This window comes from Felis catus, chromosome B1, assembly GCF_018350175.1.
Source record: "Felis catus isolate Fca126 chromosome B1, F.catus_Fca126_mat1.0, whole genome shotgun sequence".
Lineage (NCBI taxonomy): Eukaryota > Metazoa > Chordata > Mammalia > Carnivora > Felidae > Felis > Felis catus.
Window position 1 is genome coordinate 203,281,922 of NC_058371.1, and position 25,081 is coordinate 203,307,002.

At 53.8% G+C, this 25,081-nt stretch overlaps 1 protein-coding gene across 2 annotated transcripts; it reads left to right on the forward strand.

The window, feature by feature from the left end:
• Positions 1-24,987, forward strand: NOP14 (NOP14 nucleolar protein). Of its 2 annotated transcripts, none has more exons than XM_003985547.6 (18): positions 1-273; positions 3,314-3,448; positions 3,969-4,110; positions 8,543-8,685; positions 9,166-9,300; positions 10,288-10,410; positions 11,611-11,742; positions 12,584-12,833; positions 13,763-13,893; positions 14,483-14,568; positions 15,580-15,715; positions 17,652-17,753; positions 18,288-18,441; positions 20,079-20,238; positions 22,400-22,547; positions 24,230-24,348; positions 24,495-24,650; positions 24,825-24,987. In XM_003985547.6, exons 1-18 carry the CDS (start codon positions 79-81, stop codon positions 24,922-24,924), a joined length of 2,547 nt encoding a protein of 848 aa, XP_003985596.2. In that variant the 5' UTR covers positions 1-78; the 3' UTR covers positions 24,925-24,987. The 2 variants fall into 2 exon arrangements, with proteins under 2 accessions (XP_003985596.2, XP_019685391.1); XM_019829832.3 differs by lacking the exon at positions 1-273 and adding an exon at positions 2,311-2,716.
• Positions 24,988-25,081: the final 94 nt, after the last annotated feature.

Sequence of the window (25,081 nt, forward strand, 5' to 3'; positions counted from 1 at the left end):
GGCGGCTCTCAGGTCCCCGCACGCGTTTCCGGACGGAGCGGTCCGTGCGGCCGGCCGAGCGGGTCTTCGCGGTGGCTGATGCGAGCCATGGGGAAGGCTGGGGGCGTCGCGGCGCGCAGGAAGGGTCTGGGGGCCCCGGCGGGAGGCCGCGCGAGACCCAACCCCAACCCGTTCGAAGTGAAGGTCAACCGGCAGAAGTTCCCGGTCCTGGGCAGGAAGGCGCGCCACGCCGTGGGGCTGCCCGGGGTGTCGCGCGCGCGGGCCGTCCAGAAGGTGAGTGGCGGGGGTCGCGCCTCCGGGACGTGGGGACGTGCCGGGGCCGCCGCGGTCCCCAGAGCTGTGAAACGGAGGTCCCGGAGGGCGCTGGCGCCCTGGGGCCGCTAGGAGAGCCAGAGGCGCCCCTTTCAAGACATCAGACTCATGCCGGCACGGCTGGGCGTTCTGTGGTGTGTCGTGTGAGCCTTCACGCCTGCTGCCCTTGCACGCGCGGCGGTGACGTTGCCCTGGAAAGCTGCTGCCGCTTCGTCGAGGTGCAGCACACGCGTGTTCGTCGCTCTCGGGCGTGGGTCATCGCTTCTGTGCCCCGTGACCACTGCGCACACCTCCTACAGCCTTGTCTCTCGGGGACTCTGAGCTATTGGTTCGGGGATTGTGGATGCTCTTCCTCCCCGGGTAGGCATACACGGGATGGGGATGCTTCACAGACGTTTGGAGAGCACGGGTTTCTGTCTTTCCAAGCGCAGCACCTTGTCCCTTGAGAGGAAACTGAAATGCTTCCTTTCCTGTACTTAGGGTTCCAGAATAATCTGCACCTCTGGAAGTCAGTGCAGATGGAATTCTCTATCTATATGCAGCCTCTGAGACGTGTTCTTTGGTTTGTTTAGGATATTTGTTGTTACTGTAAGGAATATACACTAGTATTTTATTGAAAAGTTCAGGTAGGTGGGAAAGTTAGGGCACAGAAAGGGCGTGTATGTTTCCCAAGGTCTCAGAACTGGTAAGGGCCAGGGCCTGCGCTGGTTTGAATGGCTGTGAAGCCTTAGCTCTGTTCTAGCTGCTGGGAGATAAAGGTCAACTGAGACTGGACCCCCTGCCTTCTAGGGCGGCCGACTGTGTCCCGTCATACAGTGTGCTCTCCGGTCCAGCTTTGAACTGAATCAGTCGGCATCCTTCCTCCAAGGAGTGGTCACGACAAACTTAGGATGGCCTCTGATCAGTGCCCCGGGATCCACCCCAGGGCAGGCTGTGGGGTGGGATGGTGTGGGCTCTGCAAGAGCCGTGTTTATTTTCACCCCCTAGGCCTCAGTATTCTCCTTTCTAAAGTGGGGATGGTAATAACCGTCTTTCTCTACTAGTGGTTGTAAGGTTAAGTAAATAGCACATCTGGCACATAGTAAGCATTCTAGCATTTTCTAAACACTAGCTATTATTCTTAAACTTCTCAGCTTGTCATTCTCAGACTCCTTCACGGTCTGGCCCAACCTGTTGTCCTTGCTTTGCCTCTTACAACTCAGTTTGTCCAAAAAGTCCTACCTTAGCCCCTGCCAAGTCTCCCAGGGGCTGGTGCAGGTCACCGCCTCTGATACTTTCCCAAGCCCTACGGCCCCAACAGGGCAGGTTGCTCACGCCTGTAGCCCCTGGTAGATGCACCTGTCAGGTGCCACACCTCCACGTGCCCGGGGCCCCACACCTCCGTGCTCTGTGCTGAAGGCCTGGGGTGAATGGCCTGGAGGGAGGTGTTGGTGCCTCCTCTGATCCCCAGTGCTTGGCCCAGGTACTTAGTAGAAACAGGCCTTTGAAGGAATCAGAAGTAGAACCTGAGTGCTTTGGGGGCTGACAGTCTGGAGGAGGTACAGTACGAAAATCGGAAACTTCTTCCTAGTGGGAGCCACACTGGAGCTCGGAAGGGCGAGCAGAATGTTACAGGTGGGGACCATCGTCCCCTGTAGCGGAGAGTGTGGCACGGCATGGGGTGGAAGAGCTCAGAGCCGTCCCAGGGGAACTCTGGTCATCCAGGGCGGTTAAAGCTCGATGTGGGGGAGTGGGGCAGACAGGGTGGCAGGGGCGGGGGGGGGCCGCGTCTTCTCAGTGACAGTCCCTCGGAAGTAAACGCACTGGCCCACGTGCCCTCTCTCGTCAGTGGCAGCGCTTTGGGCAGCACGCGCCATCTCGTGGCTAGGCCTCACCTTCCTCACTTCTCACAGAACTTGTGAAATAACAAGAGTTAACGTGTCCGTGACCCCTCACACCAAATAGGCGTCGTACTAAGGGGCTCATATTGAATCCTCGCGGTCAGCCTTATGAGGGAAGTACCGTTCCCCCATTTAATGCATGAGGAACCTGAGACAAGAACGGTTCCAGGCCTTTCTTCAGGTCAGGAATGGAGGAGCCGAGACCCAAAGCTAGACTTGAGTGTGACACACACCGTGCCCGGCTCTGTCCTGAACCATCTTGTGGCTCCCGTACCAACAGCCTGAGGTGATTACGACCATCACTTCCCTTTTATAGGTGAGGCCTCTGGTGGACAGAGAGGTGAGGTGCCTCCCAGAGTCGTAGCTGGGAAGTGGCGGAGCTGGCGGAATTCAGTGTCCACACTCTTGACCTCACCTCCTGGGCCTCACACACGTGAATGACCACGAAAGTGCCACGCGTACTGGTTTGGAGTCGCAAATAACCTTTAGCAAGCAGACAGATTTATGGATCTGGAATCCGAGAGGTAACAGGGATTGACTGTTTGCCAGCAAAGGCACGTATGTACCAAAGAGAAAACGGGCACGCCTTACTAGTCTTTGTGTCCGCGATCGGTTATGGCGTTACGGTTTACATATAGGGCTTCCTGTTCAAGTCCTTGTTCGTGTCTCCCTTCCTCTCAGCCAGAACCTTAGCTCCTCCAGCTTCTCCACCTGGTGGAGCTACCCCTGCGTGCTCCAGCGTTCTGCTTTCTTTTGGTTGCTGTTGTTTTTTTCTTTAACCTTTAGTACTGGGCATGGAGGTCCCCACGCATGCTCTAGGGAATCCCCTGAGCCCCAGACGGTCCTCTCTTCGTCTCCATTGTATGGTGGCAACCCAGCTTCCCTCGGTAACTGAGGTCAGTCTTTCCAGCTGGCAGCTCAGCCCCTTTATTTTGACTGTCGGTTTCAGTGGTCTGAGGCGTACAAAACGGCCAGGTGGCAGTGTCGTCTTACGCTTCATCGGAACCATCCCGTGTCCCCTTGTAGGAACGTTTTCCCTTTAGGGACCAAGATCGCCAAGCCATCAGAGCTCCGAATTGCACCGGGACCAGTGTGAGATTTTTCTGTGATCTGTTTTCCAGCGTACCCAGACGTTACTAAAGGAGTACAAAGAAAGGGATAAGTCCAATGTATTCACAGATAAGCGCTTTGGGGAATACAGTAGCAACATGAGCCCAGAGGAAAAGATGATGAAGAGGTTTGCCCTGGAACAACAGGTATGCAAGACAATTGGAGGAGGGTCTTATGTTGCAGACTGAACAAGAGTCCAGCACAGGGAGAAGGCAGTTGCCCCGTGCCCGTTGTTCACCTATACTTGTGTGGGCACTCACGCACGAGGTGCAAATCCTGTACCTTGTCTGCGTAGGCCAGGGGGAAGCAGCCTTTTGCAAATACCGCTTGGGTGGAAGAGTAGCTTAACTAGAACGTGCAGCAGGATGTGTCCTGGCGTTCTTGACTCAGTTGCTCCTGCGGCTTGGTCGGGTGGATGGCGAGCAGGTTGTGGAACATCCTGGTGGGTAAAGCTGCATGAGTTACCGGTGGCTGAGCTGGCCCACTGATTTGGTTACCTTCCGGGGGTTCTGTTTATATCTGAATCACTGCTCACGTGACCCAGAATAAACTGGAAACTGCTTGGGCTGCATTGTTACATTATGTAAATAGTGGAAGAATAACTGATTTTTGCTATTAAATGGTGGGGAATTTTTAGGAAATTGATTTTTTTTTTTCTTCTGTCAGCGACAACATGAAAAGAAAAGCATCTACAACCTCAACGAAGATGAAGAATTAACTCATTACGGCCAGTCTTTGGCAGATGTCGAAAAACATAATGACATTGTCGATAGTGACAGTGATGCTGAGGAGAGAGGAGCGCTGTCTGGTAAGGGCCGGGAGTGGGGGCAGTCTGCTCATCATTACTTTCTTCCAGCCCTTGGAGACCTAGGAAAATGTGGGATACAAGTGCCACATCTCTAGCCTCTCAAGCATTGTACACGTGACAGGGTCTTTTGTGTATTTTTTCACTATGTCCAGAGGGTGTATATGTACATAGACAAAGGCTTTTGTAGGCTGAGAAAGCACTTCCGTATCCCTTATCTTGTTTGAACTTCACCACGGCTCATTTTTACCCGTAGCTCAGAGAAACAAGGTGATTAGTGTGACCCATGATTCAGAGCCATGGGTAGAACCCACCTCACTGACTGCCCTCACCCACACTGCTTTGCTACCCCTGTTTAGTCAGTTTGGTCTGGATGTTTGAACTAACGGTTTTACGTGGTTCTTTTAGTCTTTATTACTATGGAATCAATTATGGCAGTTTGGGGAGTAGTTAATACTGGGCTTCTTATTTATAGATGGTATCGTGGTACCAAAGCAGATAAAATTTAGCTTCGGGGCAGCTGGGTGACTCAGTGGGTTAAGCATCTGACTCTTGATTTCGGCTCCGGTCATGATTCACAGTTCGTGGGATCGGGCCCCACTTCGGGCCCTGTGCTGACAGCACAGAGCCTGCTTGGGAATCTGTCCCTCCGTCTCTCTGCCCCTCCCCTGCTTGTGTGCATGCTTGCATGTGCGCTCTCTTTCTCAAAATAAACAAACTAGGGGCGCCTGGGTGGCTCAGTCGGTTAAGCGTCCGACTTCAACTCAGGTCACGATCTCGTGGTCCGTGAGTTCGAGCCCCGCGTCGGGCTCTGGGCTGATGGCTCAGAGCCTGGAGCCTGCTTCCGATTCTATGTCTCCCTCTCTCTCTGCCCCTCCCCCGTTCATGCTCTGTCTCTCTCTGTCTCAAAAATAAATAAACGTTAAAAAAAAATTTTTTTTTAAATAAAATAAAATAAACAAACCAAAAAAAAAAAGGTGTCCCATTTTCCAGCATCTTCAGAAAGATGCAGAAACTAAAACTGACTTAAAGCTTTTGTCTTTATAGTGTGTGGAAAGCTAAGGCATTAAAGCCGTGATTGCCCTTTGAAATTTGGATGCTCCTGGGGTCAGAAGGCTTAGGACGTAGGGCACACATGGTTCTGTTGCATGGCACTGGGGATGGGACCACAGCTGTGCTGAGACTGGGGGGTTGTAGAAGACTAGTTTCATCTTCTGTGCTTTTCTCTTTGTCTTCTCATTGTTCGAGATTGTTTTGAGTGCTTAAGTGTTAAACACGGTCACTTAGCTGGTCATAACTCACTGTGGTAAAGGTAAGCGCTTGACACCTTCATGTTTCCAAACTGGTCTTCACAAGGTGAGTGGCCGTGGCCTTATTGGCACAAGAGGCTGTGATGCTCGGGTGTCTGGAGGAGACGCTGGATTCCATGTCTTCCTGGTGTTGGGTCTTAGGGGCTTGACTGTTCATTAGAGATTTCCTGGCATCCTTTGATTTTGGTTATAAGCTCACCAAAACCCAGGTAACTTAGAAAAGAAAGGCTCTTATATTTGAAAATATGTATACTTACTATAACTTCACAAAGGAATCATTTGGAAACACACTCTGTTTTGTCCAGCTGCATGACACGGTGTAGTCTCGTATATTAGGAGAGGTGACAGGTGGCTGTTACTTCCTTGTGTAGCTGCAGAGGCTGAGGTTGAGGCTGGGCATTGGGAACTTGCCTGGGGCTGCAGAGCCAGGTGGAGCTACGCCTCACATCCCTCTGGGTTTGACTTAAACCGAAACCACAGTGTTATTCTCTATCACATTATGAAAACAAGCATTTAACATACTGTAAACTATAGTTGGATTTCAGAATACATAAGTATCTAAAAAGCTTTCTAATTAAATCCTAATAGAAGCACACTGATGGAAGATTTTTTTTCCAAGACTGAATTTGTTGTTTTTTTTGGGTTTTTTTTTTAACGTTTATTTATTTTGAGAGAGTACGTGTATGCGTGCGTGCAGGGGAGGGTGAGAGAGAGAATCCCAAACCGACTCTGCACTGTCAGCACAGAGCCTGACTTGGGGCTCAATTTCACAACTGTGAGATCATGTCCTGAGCTGAAATCAAGAGTCAGACACTTAACTGACTGAGCCACCCAGGTGCCCTGTGACTGAATTTCTTATGTAATACCACCTTACTAGTTAATGGTTTGTATACTTTTATTTTCAGAAAATATTGTAAATAGTCTTGAATTACTAATATACTAAATAGTGTTTTCTGATAAATTTTCTAGGAAACAGAGGAATTGTTTATTTGATAAATACTGGCTTATGTAGCAGGCACTGTTCTTGGTGCTATAAGAATAGCAGTGAATAGGGGCGCCTGGGTGGCTCAGTCTGTTGGGCGTCTGACTTTGGCTCGGGTCATGATCTCGCGGTCTGTGGGTTCGAGCCCCACGTCGGGCTCTGTGCTGACAGCTCGGAGCCTGGAGCCTGTTTGGGATTCTGTGTCTCCTTCTGTCTCTCTTTGCCCCTCCCCCACTCAAGCTCTGTCTCTGTCTCTCTCAAAAATAAATAAACATTAAAAAAAAAACAAAGCAGTGAATAAAAGCTTCCTGCAACTTACTACTGGGAAGACCCAGACGATAAACAAAAGATGTCACTAAATTATATGGAATAATTGAAAGCAAAGTGTTGTAGGGTAAAAATAAAGTAAGTTCCAGGCTGGAATGTGCCAGTCAGGTAGTCTTGATTTTAGCCTCACTGAGAAAGAAGGTGGTGATCACATAAAGATTCAAGGGCAAGAGTGTCCAGGATGATCCTTACCTCAGGTGGGAACATGCCTGGGGTGAGGGATGATAGCAGGTGGGTAGACCAGAGCTACCTAGGCCACAAGAAAGATTTTGGCTTTTACTGAGGACCTAAAGCCATCAGAGGGCATGGAGCACGGAACGACTTCGTCTGTGGGGCCGAGCCAGGAGGATTGCCGAATGAATTAGATACGGGAGTGGGAGGAGGAGAGGGATCGGGAGATTCCCAGGGTTTCAGCCCGAGCACCTGTTAAGGTGGGACTGCCAGACATTGGGAGGGGCTGGAGTGTGACACAGACTGGCTTCAGGCAGTTTGAAATGCTGTTAAACCTTCGAGGGAGGCCTCAGGCCTGGAGCTGCAGCCTTAGGGGTGGGAGGGAAAGAGTGGATGAGGCCTCCTGGAGCTGCTGGAAACCACTGAGAAAAAAGCCTTTCCAGGAGGGAGTGGTAAGGGTCCCGAGCCCCTGGTGGTAGGCGCAGTGAGAACTGGTGAGCCTGCCTCGGTGGGGAGCCCATCCAGCAGTGATGGAGAGCCCGGGCGACCCAGGACTAAAGGGCCCAGGAGCAGGGAGGGTGATAAGAGCGCCTCGACGGGAGAGAAAGCAGATAATGACCCAACAGAATGAGAAAATTTGATTTGGGACAAAGGTGGTTGAATTGCTCAGGTCATTTCCTTGAGTAGCTGGGAAGGGATGGCCCAGACACTTGTGTGGTAATTGAGGGGCCCAGGATGATGCCCCAAAGATGCTCTCTGGTTGGGTGGGCGAGACTTCCAGTTTTCTCAGCTGAGAGCGGGTGGAAACGGAGCCCCAGCCCTGGTGAGTGGGCCGTAGAAACGATGTCACCGACCGGCAGCCTCAAGAGCCTGGCAGTGTTACACACGATGCGCTTCCTTCCTGCACACACGTTAACCTGCGCAGCTGTGGCGGGGGCAGGTGCCCGTTGCGATCTCAGCAGGTGGCGGCAGCATTAACAAGAGGGCTGAGGCTGCCAGCAGTGGGGGACCCTGGGCCCCGCTGGGGAAAGCAGCCTGGACGTTCTGTTTCTGTTACTGGAAGTGAGTATGGCTTAATGTATAAGCCTCCATTTTCTCACCTGAGATACTGGGTTTTTTAAGGATTCTTTCCATTCCAAAGGTGATGATTCCCACAGTGCTTTCTCTCTCATCTGCCCTGGTAAGTGGGGCCGGCTGAACATCAGTGTCTTATGCTGCTGGCTCGGGTTCCTGCCCTCAGGACTTGTTAATCTCCGAGTCCCTGCCCAAGAAGGTGTGAAGAATGTAGGTTCTGATGCAGCCCGATCCTAAGATCTCCCTCCTAAGACTCCTCACTCGGCTTGTTTAATTGAATTTGCTGGTCTTTTATGCAACGCAATCAGCAGGTAGATCCTTGGGGTTTCCAGTCATCAGGTCATGATCAAGTGGTATTCCATGTCTGGGTTTTCTTGGAGAGGTCTCGGGCGTTTCTCAAGTGCCACTGTGCCTGTGGTCTCGTGCAGCTACTGCGTGTGACCGTTTTTTCTTGAATACGGAATTGGTTCTCAAGACCACGCTTGGGTAAACGCTGGTGGACCAGGGCAGGAAGTGGGTCCTGCGCCAGCGCCTGGGCTTCACAGACGTGTTTTCTGTTCTTTGTTGCCAGCCGAGCTGACCGCCACCCATTTTGGAGGTGGTGGTGCCCTCCTTCACAAGAAAACTGCTCAGCAGCAAGGCGAGGAGGGGGAGAAACCACGGTCACGCAAAGAACTGATTGAAGAGCTCATTGCAAAGTCAAAACAGGAGAAGGTGTGCCAGCACACTCGGTGGGGGCCTCCGTCACCAGAGACGCTCGCAAAACACTTTGGGACTTTTTTCCTTGTGCATCTTTAGGCTGTGGCTAACATTTTTCTGTGTACTTAATAGAAGCACTAATTTTGAATAGGGGTATTTTATTTCACCATGTGTATACTTCTCATGGTCCGTTGTGTTTTGGGGAGGGGTGTTTTTTGTCTGGTTGGGTTTTGTATTTTGACGTTATTTTATCATTGTTTTTACTACCGGCAGACTGTTCAGAGCGTCTTAATGAACAGTTTACAGCAGGAAATTAGTTCTGTGTGATGAGATTTTGTAGCTTTCCTTTTACAATACTGATTTCTCATGGTCTGTCTATTCTGCTGATGCATTAAGTGTTGACTCTGCGTCGAGTGTGGCCTGGACACTGACGTGGGGCTGCTCGGTCGGGGCCCAGCAGTAGTGGCACACACCGTGTCCCTTCTCTTTCCCCAGAGGGAGAGGCAGGCACAGCGAGAAGATGCCCTGGAGCTCACAGAGAAGCTGGATCAGGACTGGAAAGAGATCCAGACCCTCCTTGCACACAAAACACCCAAGTCTGACAACAAGGACAAAAAGGAGAAGCCCAAGGTAGGAGTCGAGTTGGTTGACCTTTCTCTGGGAAGAGGTGGAGGCCGGCGTCTCCTCTGGCCTGTTCCTGACATCAGCAACTGTTTCCTTTTCTCTTGGTTCCTGCGTCCTCCGGTGGGCAGGAACTTTCCTACGTAGTGTCCGCGTAGAGAGACAAAAAGTGACTTCCGTATCTACTCCTGAATAATTAAACAAAAGAAAATGGTGGTTTCTTGGTACAAGAAGTCCTCGAGGGTGAGACCTTCTTCAGATGGTGTTTGAATTTTCCTATTACACGTTTGTATGTTGATGTATACAGTTACTTAGTTTTCCCTCCAAACAGTATATGGTTCCTACCACGTTCTTTTTAGTCCGAATTGTTGGAAGAGCTGCATTCGCACGAGTGACTGGCTTCTAGGAAATGCCTAGGATCTCGCTGGATGACTGATGTGTGGCCAGCGTCCACCTTTGTGAGCCACTCTCACTGTCACTGCTGCCTTTACCCAACCCACATTTTGCGGGCTTCATGTCTAATGAGCAACGTTTTATTAAAGCAGTATGTTTTTAGAAGAATTTCCCAGGAGTGAAAATTCCTATGTATCTTTACTTAAAGTGCCCTCAAGACTGAGGCGCCTGGGTGGCTCAGTCGGTTGAGCATCTGACTTCAGCTCAGGTCACGATCTCATGGTTCATGAATTCAAGCCCCGCGTCGGGCTCTGTGCTGACAGCTTGGAGCCTAGAGCCTGCCTCAGATTCTGTGTCTCCTTCTCTCTCTCTGTCCCTCCCCCACTCACAGTCTATGTCTCTCAAAAATAAACATACATTAAAAAAAAATTTTCTTTTAAAGTTCTCAAGACCGATTAGAATAGCTTTCTTTCAAGAAGAAAAGACTCAGATGTGGTTTGGCTTCATCCACCATGGTGTCCAGGGATTGCTGGACAGGTAGGAAGTGGCTGTGCAGGTCATTTTAAAAAACCCTAAAAATGAAGTTTCTTCTTTCTGCCCTAGCCTGACGCATATGACATGATGGTCCGTGAACTTGGCTTTGAAATGAAGGCCCAGCCCTCTAACCGGATGAAGACCCAAGAGGAACTGGCAAAGGAGGAGCAGGAGCGGCTTGAGAAGCTGGAGGTATGGGTGTGACTGTGACCGTGACCTGGGGCCCAGCGCCACTCGGCCCACGTGGTCCCCGTGGGAGGCCTTCCTTCTGCCTTCTCTGAGGAGGGTCGCAGATGCACTGTTTTATCCAAGGAATCTTAGACTATTTGAAGTTTATGTTTATTTTACTATAAATATCTTTTTTATTATAGAAGCAAGAAAAATGCAGATAATACTCAAATACACCAAATAAACAGTGTTTGCTCTAATGCCTATGCCTCAGAGCAACTGCTAACTATAAAGTGTACTGCTTTCTCAACTATTTTTTTTTGTGTGTGCCTTAAAGAAGCCTTTTAAAATTTCATATATTAAAGCAAAAATTGGGGCACCTGGGTGGCTCAGTCGGTTAGGCATCTGACTTTAGCTCTGGTCATGATCTCATGGTTCGTGAGTTCGAGCCCCGCATTGGGCTCTCTGCTGTCAGCTCAGAGCCCACTTTGGATCTTCTGTCTCTCTCTCTCTCTGCCCCTCCCCTGCTCACTCGCTCTCAAAGATAAACAAACACTGGGGCTCCTAGGTGACTCAGCTGATTGAGTGTCTGACTTCAGCTCAGGTCATGATCTTGCAGTTCATAGTTCAAGCCCCACACCAGGCTCGCTGCTGTCAGTGCAGAGCCCGCTTCAGATCCTCTGTCCCCCTCTCTCTGCCTCTCCCCTGCTTCTGCTCTCTCAAAACTAAAAAACGTTTTTTAAAAATTGAATAAGTAAACATTGTAAAAAATATACGAATGTTGGCACACCATTCTACGTCTGTCCCTTTCGGTACAGCCACATCACGAGCCTCCTCTGTCACCTGCGTATTTCCAAATAGCAGTGTGGTTGGGCTCGCGGCTTGGACACACAGACCACACCGCGGGGTGCCTGCCCTCTTCGGTGGCTGTGCACTGGGGAGTTAAGTCTGCATAATTTAGCCAGAAAGACCTTAGAACCACAGGCTTGCCTTCCTTGTGACTAGAACATCCTTGTGCCACAGCATTTATTTTCATTCCTTTGCGATAGGAGGTCCCCCACGTGATGCCTGCTCGCCTGGCGCCTGCACATTAGAAAGAAGACAGCAGGCTCAAAGCCGCTGCCGCAGGGACCGGGGCCCGGGGGAAGGAGGGCAGGGACGGCGTGCCTCCTGCCGACGAGCTCTGTGCGCCCAGCAGACGGCTTTGCTTTCTTTCCCGCTCAGGCTGCCAGGCTGCGGAGAATGCTCGGAAAGGACGAGGATGGCGGCACTAAAAAACCAAAACATCAGTCAGCGGATGACTTAAATGACGGCTTTGTCCTGGACAAGGACGACAGGCACTTGCTTTCTTACAAAGTGAGTGTTTGCCTTTGCTGGTCGGCTTGCTCTTTGAATTCAAAAGCACAGTTTCCGGTGTCTTGTTTAATGGGTTTATCACAGGTGGAAAGTGTAAATCTCTGAGAACACTCACGCGCTCTGTATCTGGGTGTCCCTGGCGGGTCAGGTCCCGCGCCTGGAAGCAGGCTGGCTGCCCGGAGAAGGGGCACGCTAGTCCCCTGCTGTGTGTTCGCCTGTTAACATCGGCCGCTTTGGTTTATGAGGGCTCAGCATGGCTGTGGAGCGAGTTGAGTAAAATAATCGGGTTTCTGAAACCGGTAGTTTTTAGTTCACAAAGCCTGTAAAGTCTACACCCTTTCCCCTTTAGAGCGAATCAGGTTTCAGGGCGGGAATACAGACGCAGTTTTTTCAGCAGAAAAGGATCCGAGGCAGGAAACGGAGTGCTCACAGAACGCCGGGCTATTGAGCAGGAGGGGACAGTCGGGGGTCACCCCCAGGTGTTGAGGTCCTGCCACCTCCAGGTGCAGCCCAAATGTTATGAAGTCCTTGCTGACCAGTCATCTCCCAGCCCCAAAGCCAGCGGTGAGACACAGAGCCCATGGCCACTGGCGCGCCTCCCACGACTTGCCGCCCCGTGGCAGGAGCTAACCCTCGCCCAGAGCCCTGGCGACCAGGATTCAGGAGGCTGTTGGCAGGCCCTGCGGCTCAGGAGCTCACCGAGGTGGGGCCCGGTGCCCGAGGGCGAGTGCAGCACAGGGTTGGTGCTCCGTGTGCAGCGTTTTGACGTGGTTACAGGATGTGCCAGCTGCGTGCTCCCCGGGGAAGCGAGCCTGCGGTGTCCCTGTCTGTTCTACTCCAGGATGGAAAGGTGAGCACCGAGGAAGAGCAAAGCAGGGAAGCCGGTGATGACAACAGTGACGAGGAACAGGGTGAAGGCCCGAGCGAGGACTCAGAGGAGAGCAGTGGCCCTGATGGGCACTCGGACCTGGAATCGGACGTGGAGAGCGAGGAGGACAGAGAGACCCAGCAGGCTCCAGGGAAAAGGCTGAAAAGCGACGGTCACAAAGCTCGAGAAGCTGCCAGAACAGAGCTGCCCTATACCTTTGCAGGTAGGCCGCTGGCTTTTCTTATGTCTTGGGGTGACCTCCACGACCTGGCGATATGTCTACCTCGCTGGGGCCCCTCTGAGGAGTGGGGGCCGAGGGCACGCTTCTGGGCACACGGACACCTGCCTAGCTGTGAAGTCTTGGCTCGTGGTGTCATTCTCCCCGCTGTCTGGCCGGAGGGTTAGCCAGCCTTTGTGGTGTGACTGCAGGTGGCTTTGTGGGCCCACGGCAGAATGAGGACGCCACGTGCCTTTCCTTAGAAGCTCTCTGTGCTCTTTCCGTGGCCAGCCTTCTGTGGTGGAACCGTGGCCGCCCCGGAGAGCCAGGGCAGGGCCTGGGAAGTTGGGGAGCCGCCTGTGAGGAGGCTTCCAGTGTTCAGACCTGGGCAGTCGAGTGGCCACATAGCATCTTATAGCAAACGTGGCGTGTCCTGTTGTCTGGTTTGCAGAGAAGAATCATCTGGTTCTGGTGAGCAGCCCTAGGTTGTCCCGTGACTTAGGGTCACTTCCAGAGGAGACACTGGCCGGCGAGTCCCGCGACTGGTGGGAGTCTGGGGGTGGTGCCGACACTCTGCTCACATGGCTTCTCCCGTGTCAGTCTGAGCCCGGTCTGGACACTAGAACCAGCGCCGTGCCACTTGAACCTCCCGTGTGCTGGCCGTGGAGTCGTCGTCTCACTGGGGCTGTGCTCGGGTGCCTGTCACCGATCGTAGCCGTCCCACCTCACCTCAGCCCCAGGACGCTCTGGAGCACGTGTTAGATGCACCAGAGGTAGCTGTGGTGTGAGGCGAAATGTGTCTGTAGAATCGTGTGAAATCGTGTTCTGGTGAAGTATATCGCTAATGTTCCTTTCCGTTCTTAACCTCTGGGTTATCAGAAACATGAGTCTCATTTTGAATAGTAACCGTGGCACGTGTTTTGTGTTTTTGATAGCCCCTGAGTCCTACGAGGAACTTAAATCCTTATTATCAGGGAAATCGATGGAAGAGCAGCTCTTGGTGGTGGAGAGAATTAAGACCTGCAACCACCCCAGCCTCGCGGTGGGAAACAAAGCGAAATTAGAAGTACGTGTTGGGCGTTGTGGGTGGCAGGGCAGCCCCGCTCCGGGTCAGAATGCTGACTGTCACGCGGTGCGCCTCAGCGCCTCGCGGCCGTGAGCACCGCGCGGTGACCGCAGAGGGGGGGTCGGGGCAGGCCGAGGGCCACCTCTGCTGAGCACAGCACCGTTGCCCTCCGCCTGCAGGCGAGGAAAATCAGGCTCAGGGAGTGGCTCACCTGGCCGTCAAGTGGCAGAACTAGACTTAGGGAGATGAGTAACTGGGAAGGTGCCCCTCTTCCCGCTGGGTGCGCGCATTCACGGAGCAGGTCGCGGTGCTGGGTGTGTGCTTGGTTGATCTTCAGGCTTGGGTGTTGTCCGCCATGATGGACAAGTGCACACCTCAGCCCGCAGCTGTCCCGTTAACCCACCGCCCAGTGTTCCACAGGAATCTTGGCCTGCGTTTCACAAGGTGCCCCCCCCGTCAGTGGCCCCGAGGTGTGTGCGCACGCGCTTTAGTCAGAGTGTAGGTGGCAGTGCCTTGCACGGCTTGCGTGCCTGTGGTCTTTATTCTGGGGCTCAGCACTGAACTCTGTTCCCAATCTGTGTTCCTGCAGAAACTATTCGACTTCCTCTTGGAATACATTGGAGATTTGGCTACAGATGACCCACCAGACCTCAGAGTAATTGATAAATTGGTTGTGTAAGTACAGAGGGTGTTGAACTGGATCACGGGGCTGAGTTGAACAACTTTTATCCTACTTACAGCCACAAAAATACACCTCGGAGTTACTAAGGTTGCCCTTGTAAATAGACCCCACAGCGTACACCAGCTACGGTGATCTCAGTGAAGACGCCCCCTCTGCGTGGCGTTAGCACACTGCTCCTGTCACCCTGGAGAGCGATACGATATCACCTACAAACAGGTTGACTTTAAGACAGTTGAACACTTCAGACTCGTTCCTGGTGCTTGAAGATTAGCTTTCTGTTTCGTTCACCAGTACAATTTCAAGCTCTGCTTGGACAGGTGAAAGGTGTTTGGGACACGGGGTGGACTCCACCGTGCTGTCCAGGAACCCGCCCGCTCCAGGTTCACGCCTCAGTGGACCCTGACAGGCTCGTGCTGTGAGCGTCAGGGAGGTTGGTCCCTCTGGTCTGCCTGTTCCCACCCTGCCCGGCGATGGCTGGAGCCCTCGCTGCACCAGAACTCCTGTGAAAGCAGGCCCTGGGGTGCGGCTCCTGGGCCAGGTCATCGGAGGGAGGTGTGGGGGAGGGAGGATTAAGTGAGCACGAGTAGCTTATGGGTGCCTCTCTGGGGCCAGCCACACACTGCGCACCCCACCCCCCATGCCACCTTCTGCCAGCACAGCAGGGCTCACAGAGGGGTCCCGTGGACAGCACCTTGGCATGGTCTTCTGAGTGTGGCACGTAGAACGTGCCGCCGATGGCATTACCTTTTCACTAGCATTGCTGCTGAAATGTCAGGGTGTTTTAAGAGATGGCAAAAGTAAGTGCAGATTGTTACAAAACAAGCACTCCTGGGAAAATTGCCTGGATCGCCAAGAGGGCCAGCCAGATCAGTAAGAGGAAGAGTGGATTCGTCCAGGGGCTTCCAGTGCATCCCAGGGAAACGGTGAACGTGAAGTTTGGGGGCTCTTTTTCTGTTTTTGTTCTCTGGAGTCATTTTCACCTGACCTGTGTTTCTGATCAACAGGCAGTTATATAATCTTTGCCAGATGTTTCCTGAATCTGCAAGCAGCTGCATACAATTTGTCCTCCGAGACGCCATGCACGAGATGGAAGGAGCGATTGAGGCCAGAGGCCGGGCGGCGTTTCCAGGCCTGGACGTGGTGAGCAGGGGTGTGGTCTCAGCCACCAGGGGCCGGTGGCATTGGCCCCTGGGAGGGCTGACTGAGTACCGTGCGTAGTAGTTAGAGCTTCCAGACTGATCTGGAGAACGGGCTGGAACTAGGTGGGAAGGATTGTTTATCCATTAACAGCGAACTAAAATGTGTTTCGTAAAAGAGGAGACTGTGGTTTGATTCCATGCACATGGGGCCGTGCGTGGCCTTAGTGGCAGAGAGACTTTAGAGCGAACAGAACACGTATGTTTTCCTGAGGCGCCGAGCCCTTGTGCTGGAGCTGCTCGGTCCCAGTGTCTGCTCACTGAGGCACCTGCGTGGCTCCGAGGTTTCTAACGGTCCCGTAAGAGCCGCGGGCTGCACTGTCAGCCTCGGTGACTTTGAAGAAATACTTGTTCCGTCTGTCCCATGTTCTAGGCTTTCCTGTGGAAATGTAACAGTGATTAACAAACTTAAAAATAGAGGATTTACGTGCCTGGTTTTAAAGCTTCTCCAGAGCAGGATCTGAGCCAGTGTCCGTGCACCGCTGCTGCGACTTCCTTCTGTGAGCCTCGGCCCTTAGCAGACTCTCCCTGTTTACCTGCTGATTGGTGGCCAAGGAGACACAGCCTGTCTCCCCACGGAGTGTCCGTGCAGAGACCGTGCAGCAGGGCCATAGGCAGCGCCTGGGCCCCATCCCTGCTCCTTAGATGAGCTGTGTGGCCCTGGCCTTTCTCCTCGTCTGAAAGCGGGGGTGACGGTTACAGTAATGTCTGCCCTAGAGATCTGATGTGAGGATTCATGACCTAACGCGCGGAATGTGTCTGTGTCAGTGTCTGGGTGCAGCGGTCACTAAGCTGGGGCCATCACCCGTCACGACCGTTCCTTTAGCGGACGCTCGTGGTCTGCTGCTGGCAGAGCGAGGGGTCGCGGGGGTGCTGGGGCCAGGTGGGCTGTCCTCCACCTCTGCCTCCCTGTGCCTTGTGTCCCCCGGAGTCCCAGGTCAGAGTGAGGTCGAGGGCTCTGTGGGAGGCCCTCCTGGTAGGTCTGTGGTTGACCGTCGAGCCCCTGCCAGGAGCAGGAAGGAGTGGGGTCTCCTGGGGTGCACGGGACATTTTCAGAGTGATCTAGTTCTGGGTGTTCTGGGGGATTTCTTGGTGCCTTTGAACAAGATGAAGGGTCTGAGATTCGACGCTTTTCTGCTTTAATCTGTGAGCCAGCCTCTTCGGTGCCTCCCAGGGTGGGTAGCCTGTGGGTGCACCTTTCCCTGTTAGTCCCTGAAAAGTAACTGCCTGTGATTGTCGCCCTCTTCCTCCCGTCTTCGGGGTCCCCATCCACTGCGTGCGGCCTCGTCTGTTTCGTTTTTGTCCCAGAGCCACCACTCACACCCCGGTTCTTCAGGGCTGGGCCGAGCCTGGTGCAGTGGGACTCTGTGCGTTCTTTTCTCCTCTTCCCGACCCGGCACTTGTCTGCCCCGCCCATCTCCCTGTCCCCAAGCCTCAGCACCTGCCTTCACCCATGAGAGAGAGAAACGGTGGCCTGTGGTCTGTAGCGTAGCTTTAGTCTCCACGGCTCCCACTCTGAGTCTAGCCGAGGGCGATCTCACGTGTTTGAGAGGAATTATTTCGGTGAGCAGTCCTCCCGCGTCCTCTGCCCGTTTCTGCCAGGCCGTCGGCGTGTTCGTCAGTGCTTAGCGGCTGCTCTGGTGGGCTGTGGCGCGTGTGGTGAGTGTGACAGAATGGGTGTGAGCCAACACGTGCAGGGAGGTGCCGCCCTGGCTACCTGACGGCGGCGAAGGTGGGACATGGGTGTGACGTCGCAGGCGCTCCGCTGCCCTTGACCGGGACGGTCAGAGCCCGATTTGCCGCCAGGCCCTCTGTAAAGGTCGTGTTTGAACTTCACTCTGCTGTGTCTTTAATCCGTGTGGTAACGCTTTGTCTTTTAGCTCATTTATTTGAAACTGGCCGGGGTGCTGTTTCCGACCTCTGACTTCTGGCACCCCGTCGTGACGCCCGCGCTCGTGTGCATGAGCCAGCTGCTCACCAAGGTACGTCCTCGGGCCCCACTCGGTGAGCCCGTGGCGGCGCAGGGCTCGTGACCCTTGGGGCCACGGGAGGGAAAGTCACCCAGCGGGGCCTGTGGAGACAACCAGTCAGTATCTCTGAGGCTAGAAGTGGCCCCGGACGAGGTTACAGAGGATGTGACACCAGAGAAGACAAGTTCATGGTGAAGGCATCAAGTCGGATGTGGGGTCTTGTCCCCATTTTGGCTTTAAAAAGCCCAGATAGTCTCGTTCTCCTTGGTCAGGCGTATGGCTGGTTCACTAACGGTGGTACTTGCCATTGTAACTGTTCTTGGGAAGGGAGAACACTAGGGTCGCCTCCCTTGAATACAGCACGCAAGGGAGACACACACACACACACACACACACACACACACACACACACACACACACACACTCCTCTGTGCAGGTGAGGCTCTGGGGCCACACGTCTCACCCGGGAAGCCAGGTTGCATACCTGGTGCAGTCTTCCAGAACATCACTCCTGACCGCTGACCATGCCCTGTGCCTCTGTGCCAGTGTCCCGTCCTGTCCCTCCAAGACGCGGTGAAGGGCCTGTTCGTGTGCTGCCTGTTCCTGGATTACGTGTCCCTGTCTCAGAGGTTCATACCCGAGCTTATCAATTTTCTCCTCGGGATTCTCTACATCGCAACTCCAAACAAGCAAAGCCAAGGTGAGCTGGTTTGAGGGAGCTTTCTCAAGTCCATTACACGTTAGCATTCTTTTTGAGGACTTGTAAAAGTAACTCGTACTACTTGTAGAGGGTGTGGGACGCAGGAACGTTAGGCCAAACCATCTGGAACCCTGCTGTCCAGAGGAGCAGCCTTTCCTTCCCCCGCTTTTGTTAATGTTTATTTTCGAGAGAGAGAGCGCATGATTGTGTGGACACACTGCACCCTGAGAGAGTCAGGACCCTATTGTCTGTGTCCCCGTGTCAGCCGGCAGCCATGTGCACAAGCCTGGACGGTGGCATGCTGGGTATGAAGCACAATGACCAAGACTTCCTGTTAAAGATAATAAGACACATCAGGGTTTTTTATATTGATGATGTGTTGAGATAATGTTTTTACATTTTGGGTTAAATAAGTATGTCATTAAGATCTATCTTTTCATTACTTTCTCTTGCAACAAGAACTTCTCACTCACTCTGCGTGGCTCACATCGTCTTTCCAGCGGCTCAGCCCTCCTCTGTGTAGTTTCTAGTTTCTACTGTGGGGATTTTGGGAGGAGTAGCCATCAAAAGCAACATTATGACAGGAGGGAGTTGTAGTGTTTGTTGATCTTCTAGACTGCCCCCTACTCTCCACTCCCCTGTCTGCCTCTGGCCACGCCCAGGATGTGACCACACACCCTGCTTCCCTCTTGGGTTGTCGAGGTGTCACTTGATCTCTGCCCCTCGCTCTTTTGTGTCCGTAGGATCGGCTTTCCTGCCCCAATCGTAGATCGTGTCTCAGGGATAAGGCGCAGATCTGATGCTGCCTGTTGTGCGGAGCACCTCACCAGTGCTGGGGCGGGGGCGGTGGGACGATTTCAGACCTTCAGGGGTGCGGCTGAGGGAGCCCAGCAGCTCCTCTGTCCAGTACCCTAAACATGGGGCCTGTCCTGCTGTCCCCTTGTGACCTCACGGCAAAACCTCCCTGCACGCCGCTCTGCTCCCTGGCCGCTGACCCCGCATCACATGCTCCAGCGTGCTAGGTGTGCTTTTGGGCCCTGGAGAGGCTCAGTCATGCCCCGGGAACCTGCTGCAAGATGGTCATAGCCCAAGGTGAGGGCTGCAGTGAGATTCACTGGACGCTGGGGTGGGGGGAGGCGGGGGGCAGGCTCGCTGTCAGCCCACCTTCCCCCCCCACCTTTGCCTGCTGTGCCTGGAGCCCACCAGGCCTGGCGGGCCGTGCTTGCTGCCTCAGTTGCTCTTCAGGGCAGTAACTGGGTTAAGTCCTTGTCACTGGCGTCTGTCCTCTGTGACAGGCGTTCTCTGACCTGGCTGGTTAACTGTACCATCTGCCTCCCGCCCTCCCCCTGCTCTGCTCCACCATTATCTTTCTGATACTCAGTCTTGTTCACTTCTGTCGTGTGGGTGTTGTCTACTGCCTATCTCCCCAGCGAGGTCAGGGACCTGGTCTGTTCCCTCAGGCACCCCTACGAAAGCTGTAATCCCACCTCTGCAAGCTGTAATCCCACCTCTGCGTGATAAAGATAGGGTGTGTGTGTCAGAAGTGAGTTTTCTACAGGCCTCACCATGTAGAGCCTGCCCTCTGAGCCCAGTAATGCTCAGAGGCCGTCTCTGTCCTTGTCCCACCTGGAATTCAGGTTACACTCTGGTGCACCCTTTCAGAGCATCTGGGAAGAATTCAGAGTTGCTTTTGGTTTCTGATGAAGAGGACATAGCCACATGGCAGAGGAGAGGCCTCTCCCTCCGCTGGGCAAATGGACTGAAGGCCCAGACTAAGACGGAGGCCAACCACATGAGGTAGGTGTATGGCCTGGGGCACCTGGGAAGGCGTGCCTCAGTGCCTGGCCTGGAGCCAGACATGACCAGGAAAGCACTCAAAGGACGCACCGGTGTCCACTCTGCAGAGGATATAAACTTAACATGTTTATATCCTCTAAAGACTCTATAGGAAAGCTGTTAGATCTAATAAGTTAATTCAGTGAAGTAGCAGAATACAAAGTCAACAAAAAATGTCAGCTGCATTTCTATGCACAGTGAACAATTGAAAAGAAGATTAGAAAATTTTACTTACAGTAGTGTCAAAAAGAATAAAATACAGGAATTAACCAAGGAGGGAAAAGACTATCGAAACTATAAGAGATCACTATAAAAAAATGGAAATACATCCCATGTTCATGGATAGGAAGACTTAATCACCTCCAAATTCTGTCACTTTGGGGATTAGGTTTCAACATGTGAATAGGGGCAGGTCACAAACACTCTGTCTACAGGAGGAGGAGTATGAGGAGGACCAGGGGTTTTTGTCAGAAGTCTTTATTTATTCTCTGATTTTCAGAATCGTGGGTTCTTTCAAGTGTTCCTTTGTCGTAGTAAAACAACAGAAGGTTTACCATCCTAATCATTTTTAAAAAATTTTTTTAAAGTTTATTTTTTGAGAGAGACAGAGCATGAGTGGGGGAGGGGCAGAGAGAGAGGGACACACAGAACCCAAAGCAGGCTCCAGTCCCTGAGCTGTCAGCACAGAGCCTGATGCAGGGCTGGAACTCACTGAGATCATGACCTAAGTCGAAGTCAGACGCTCAACCAGCTGAGCCACGCAGGTGTCCCGGGTCTTAGTCATTTTTAAGAGAACAGTTGAGTGGGATTAAATATATTTGCACTGCGGTGCAGCCACCACACATTCATCCCCGGAATCTTCTCATTTGTAAGACTGAAATTGTATACCTATTGTACACTCCCTCCCCAGCCCCAGACTCCCACCATCTACCTTCTGTCTCTGTGGATGTGGCTCTTCTAGGGACCTCACTGAAGTGGAATTACAGAGTATTTGTCTCTTCATTTTTGTCTTATTTCACTGAGCATACTGTCCTCAAGGTGCAGGTATCAGAATTTCCTTCCCTTTTTTTTTTTTTTTTTTTTTATTTTTTTATTTTTTTTTATTTTGGAGAGAGCATGAGCAGGGGAGAGGGGGCAGAGGAAGAGAGAGAGGAAGAGAATAGCAAGCAGACTCCACGTTCAGCACAGAGCCCCACATGGAGGCTTGATCCCACGACCCAGGGATTGTGACCTGAGCCAAAATCAAGAGTCAGATGCTCGACCGAGCCACCCAGGCACCCGAGAATTTCCTTCCTTTTTAAAGGCTGAATAATATGCCATTGTCTGGATGGACCACGTTTTGCTTCTCCGTCAGCAGACACTTGGGTTCCTCCACATCTTAGCTATTGTCAGTAATGTCGCAGTGGATGTGGGTGTACAGGTATCTCTTTGAGGCCCTACTTTTAATTCTTTTCAGTGTGTGTTCAGAAGCAGAACTGCTGGGTCCTATGGTAATTCTGTCTTTAATTTTTTTGATGAGCCTCCACTCAGTGCCATATTTTACATCCACACCAACAGTGCACAGCGTTCCGGTTTCTCCACATCTTCACCAACATTTATTATTTCATTACTATCATTTTTTTTAATAGTAGGCATTCTCATGGGACTCAAGTGACAACTCGTGGTTTTGATTTGCATTTCCCTAAAGACGAGTGACGTTGAGCATCTTTTCATGTGCTTATCGGCCATTTGTATGTCTTCTGTGGAGAGGTGTCCGTCCAAGTCCATGAAAGAAAAAAAAAACCTGTCCTAAAATTTTGGAGATCTGTCTGCTTGATTTTGCAAATAGTAATTTAAAACCTAACACAGAGCCACTCTCCCAAAGTTGTTACTGCATTTCCCACAACGGTCCTTTAGACTTGGGGACGAAAGGTGTGTTTCGCGGTGTTTCTGGCCCGATGCCGTGAGCCGTCAGCTACTGCGGACACTGCGCGGGCAGGGTCTCCGCTCCGGTGGCCCCGCGGCCCAGGACAGGTCTCGGAGTTGAGTGCTGCCAGGGTGGTCGGCGGAGGCAGTGACCGACGGGAAGGAGCCGGCTCCCGTCTGGCCGCCGGCCCTGACGCCGGGTGTCGCCCTCTTGCAGACTGTCCTGCCTGGCCGTGTGTCTGGCTCTGGTGAAGCGCTGCGTGCTCACGTACGGCCCCCTGCCGTCCTTCCACGACATCGTGCGGCCCCTCCGGGCCCTGCTGACGGAGCACCTGGCCGCCTGCAGTCACCCCCAGGAGCTCCAGGTAAGGCTTCCCGGCCGCCTCGGGTGGCTGGGGAGCAGGTCAGGGGCGTTCTTGTCACGAGGCTGCGACTCTAGGAATCGGGGACACCAACGGGAAGGCGCAGTAGCGGGGTGCCGAGGGAGAAGGCATTCGGCCTGCACGGCGTCTGGCTTGAGAGCCTGGTCTGAGAGCCGCCCTGTGGCCACGTGCCCTCTGGGCTCCGCATCCCCTGAGCCTCACAGGTTTTCTGAGAACAGTCCCCCGGTTCTTTACGAGGTGACAGAAGCCAAGAAGGACCCCCTCGGTTTCTCTCAGCAGATGTCTTCAACAGCTGCCGGTTCTGTGGCACGTCTTTTGGTCGTGCCTTCGTTAAACTCCAGACCCTCCTTCCCGTGGGTGCCCCGCCTCCCCACCCTGTCTCCTCTGGAGTCGTCCCCAGCCGGCCGTAGGCTTCTGTCCGAGGGGCCGTCGGGGCCATCAGAAGGCGAAGGCGGGACTGTGGTGTGTCAGGCCAGGCGAGCTGGCACACTCCCTTCACCCGCTCGGACCCTGTCATCTGCAGAGTTGACACTCGCCCTTTTCTCTGCCTGGAGCGCTGTCCCTAAAGACCGGCGGCTCGTCCCCTCCCTTTCCTCAGGAAGCCAGGCCATCCGGGAGGGAGTGGCCCCTGCTGCTCACCCCCCTCCCTGGCCTCTCCCCCACAACACGTTGTCATGTCTCTCCCCTGCTAGCACAGGGACAGGCCGTGTCCGTGAGGACAGGAGCTCAGCCGTCCCTTGTTGGACACCCTCCGAGCCCGGGCGGTCCACACGGAGTCACCTCGGCACGTAGAGATTGATGAGGCTAAGGCGTCAACAGCTGTGTCTTACTGTAGGCGTGGCTGTGGCTTGTCCTTTAAAGGACGGAGTGGCTCTCTGGTCCTGCGGGATTTGGTCTGACCGAGGGGCCTCGATGGTGCTAATGGACCCGGGGCGAGCCAAGCTGGCTGTGCCTCACGTGCAGTTCCTGTGGAGATGGGGCTTTTGGCCTCAGAAGCAACTGTGTGGGCCGGGGGTGAGGGGTGCTGTGCCCGTGGTGCCAGAGGCCTGAGTTCCAGGACACAGCTATGTGAGGGGAAAGGAACCGTCAATATGCCGGCTTCTAGAAGGTTTCTCCGAAGTCACAGCCGTGGTGAAGGTACCTTAACCATCTGGTTCTGTAAGGTCAGATCACAAAGTCGGGTAGAAACTCGGTCTTGCCCCCATAGTGTGGCTCCCCGTTGGCTGCCCCTGCGCTCCTCGCCACTCGGGGTACAAGTGAAGGCTGTCCCGTATGTGTCCTTAACGGGTGGATCACTGACGCCCATCGTGAGCAGTTTCTCTGGGGAAGGAGACTCCACTGTGTCTGCCGGACGCCAAAGCACAGGCGGTCCTCACTTCTACGTGTGCCAACAAAACACCCTTTTGCACGGGTGTCGGTGGCCCTGCAGTCCTGCCAGCCAGGACGGGAGCCGGCCCGCCGTGCACCGGCCCCCACCCGTCGGCATGAAGGGGGCTCCCTCTCGGCCGGGCCCGCACCCCTTTACTTAGCGGAGGAGGCCGGGAGCCAGAGGGGCGCAGCAGGGGGGCCGGGTCTCTGTCCCGTTTCCTGCCCGGGGCCCGGGGCCCGGAGGCCACACGCCGGCGGGCCTGCTGCAGCCTCCCCACCGCCTGCCCGCGTTTCAGGACCTGTGCCGGAGCGCGCTGGCCGCCATGGGGAAGCAGGAACGGCGCTACCGGCCGCTGATCTGTGAGAAGAGCAAGCCCGTGCCACTGAAGCTGTTCACCCCCCGACTGGTCAAAGTGTGCGTAGCCGCGGCCCCCCGGCCCCGCTCTGAGGGCTCCGGCCGGGGGTGCAGGAGGGCTCGGGATGGGGGGGGGCGGGGGGAACAGCCACAGGGGAGCAGAGTGCCCGAGGCGGGCGGGCTTGACCGCGGCTCTCCACTCTCAGCCTGGAGTTTGGGCGGAAGCAGGGAAGCGGCAAGGAGGAGCAGGAAAGAAAAAGACTGATCCACAAACACAAGCGGGAATTTAAAGGGGCCGTCAGGGAGATCCGCAGGGACAACCAGTTCCTGGCTCGGATGCAGCTGGCGGAGACCCTGGAGCGGTGAGGAAGCTGGGGGGCTGCCTGACGGGGGGGGGGGGGGGGGGGGAGGGCCTGGGCCCCTGACTCCCCGCGTCTCCATGGGTCCAGCACCCGCTTGCTCGTTAGTGGCTCGTGGGCAGGACATCCTGCAAAACAACTAATCCAGAGAATGGGGTTTTGTCCTTTGCTTTGAAGGGATGCGGAAAGAAAGCGAAAAGTGAAACGCCTTTTTAACAGTCTGGCCACACAGGAAGGGGAATGGAAGGCTCTGAAGAGGAAAAAGTTCAAAAAGTAAAGTTTCGCACATTAGGCAAGGAGATCGTGTAGACCGAACGTAATAAAGGCTGCTGAACTGTCAGCGTGACTTCTTCTTCCCCGCGCCACAGCCCCACAGTCCTCCGTGACGGCCACGCCAACCGGCCGGGACGGACTCCTCCGTCGTCCGGACAGGC

What these genes read in the sequence shown, in the direction of transcription:
- NOP14 (XM_003985547.6), top strand. Translation starts at nt 79, where the DNA reads ATGCGAGCCATGGGGAAGGCTGGGGGCGTCGCGGCGCGCAGGAAGGGT. An exon ending in GTAATTGATAAATTGGTTGT is followed by an intron (nt 14,569 to 15,579) that starts GTAAGTACAGAG and finishes TCTGATCAACAG; the next exon opens with GCAGTTATATAATCTTTGCC. An exon ending in GTCACCCCCAGGAGCTCCAG is followed by an intron (nt 22,548 to 24,229) that starts GTAAGGCTTCCC and finishes CCCGCGTTTCAG; the next exon opens with GACCTGTGCCGGAGCGCGCT.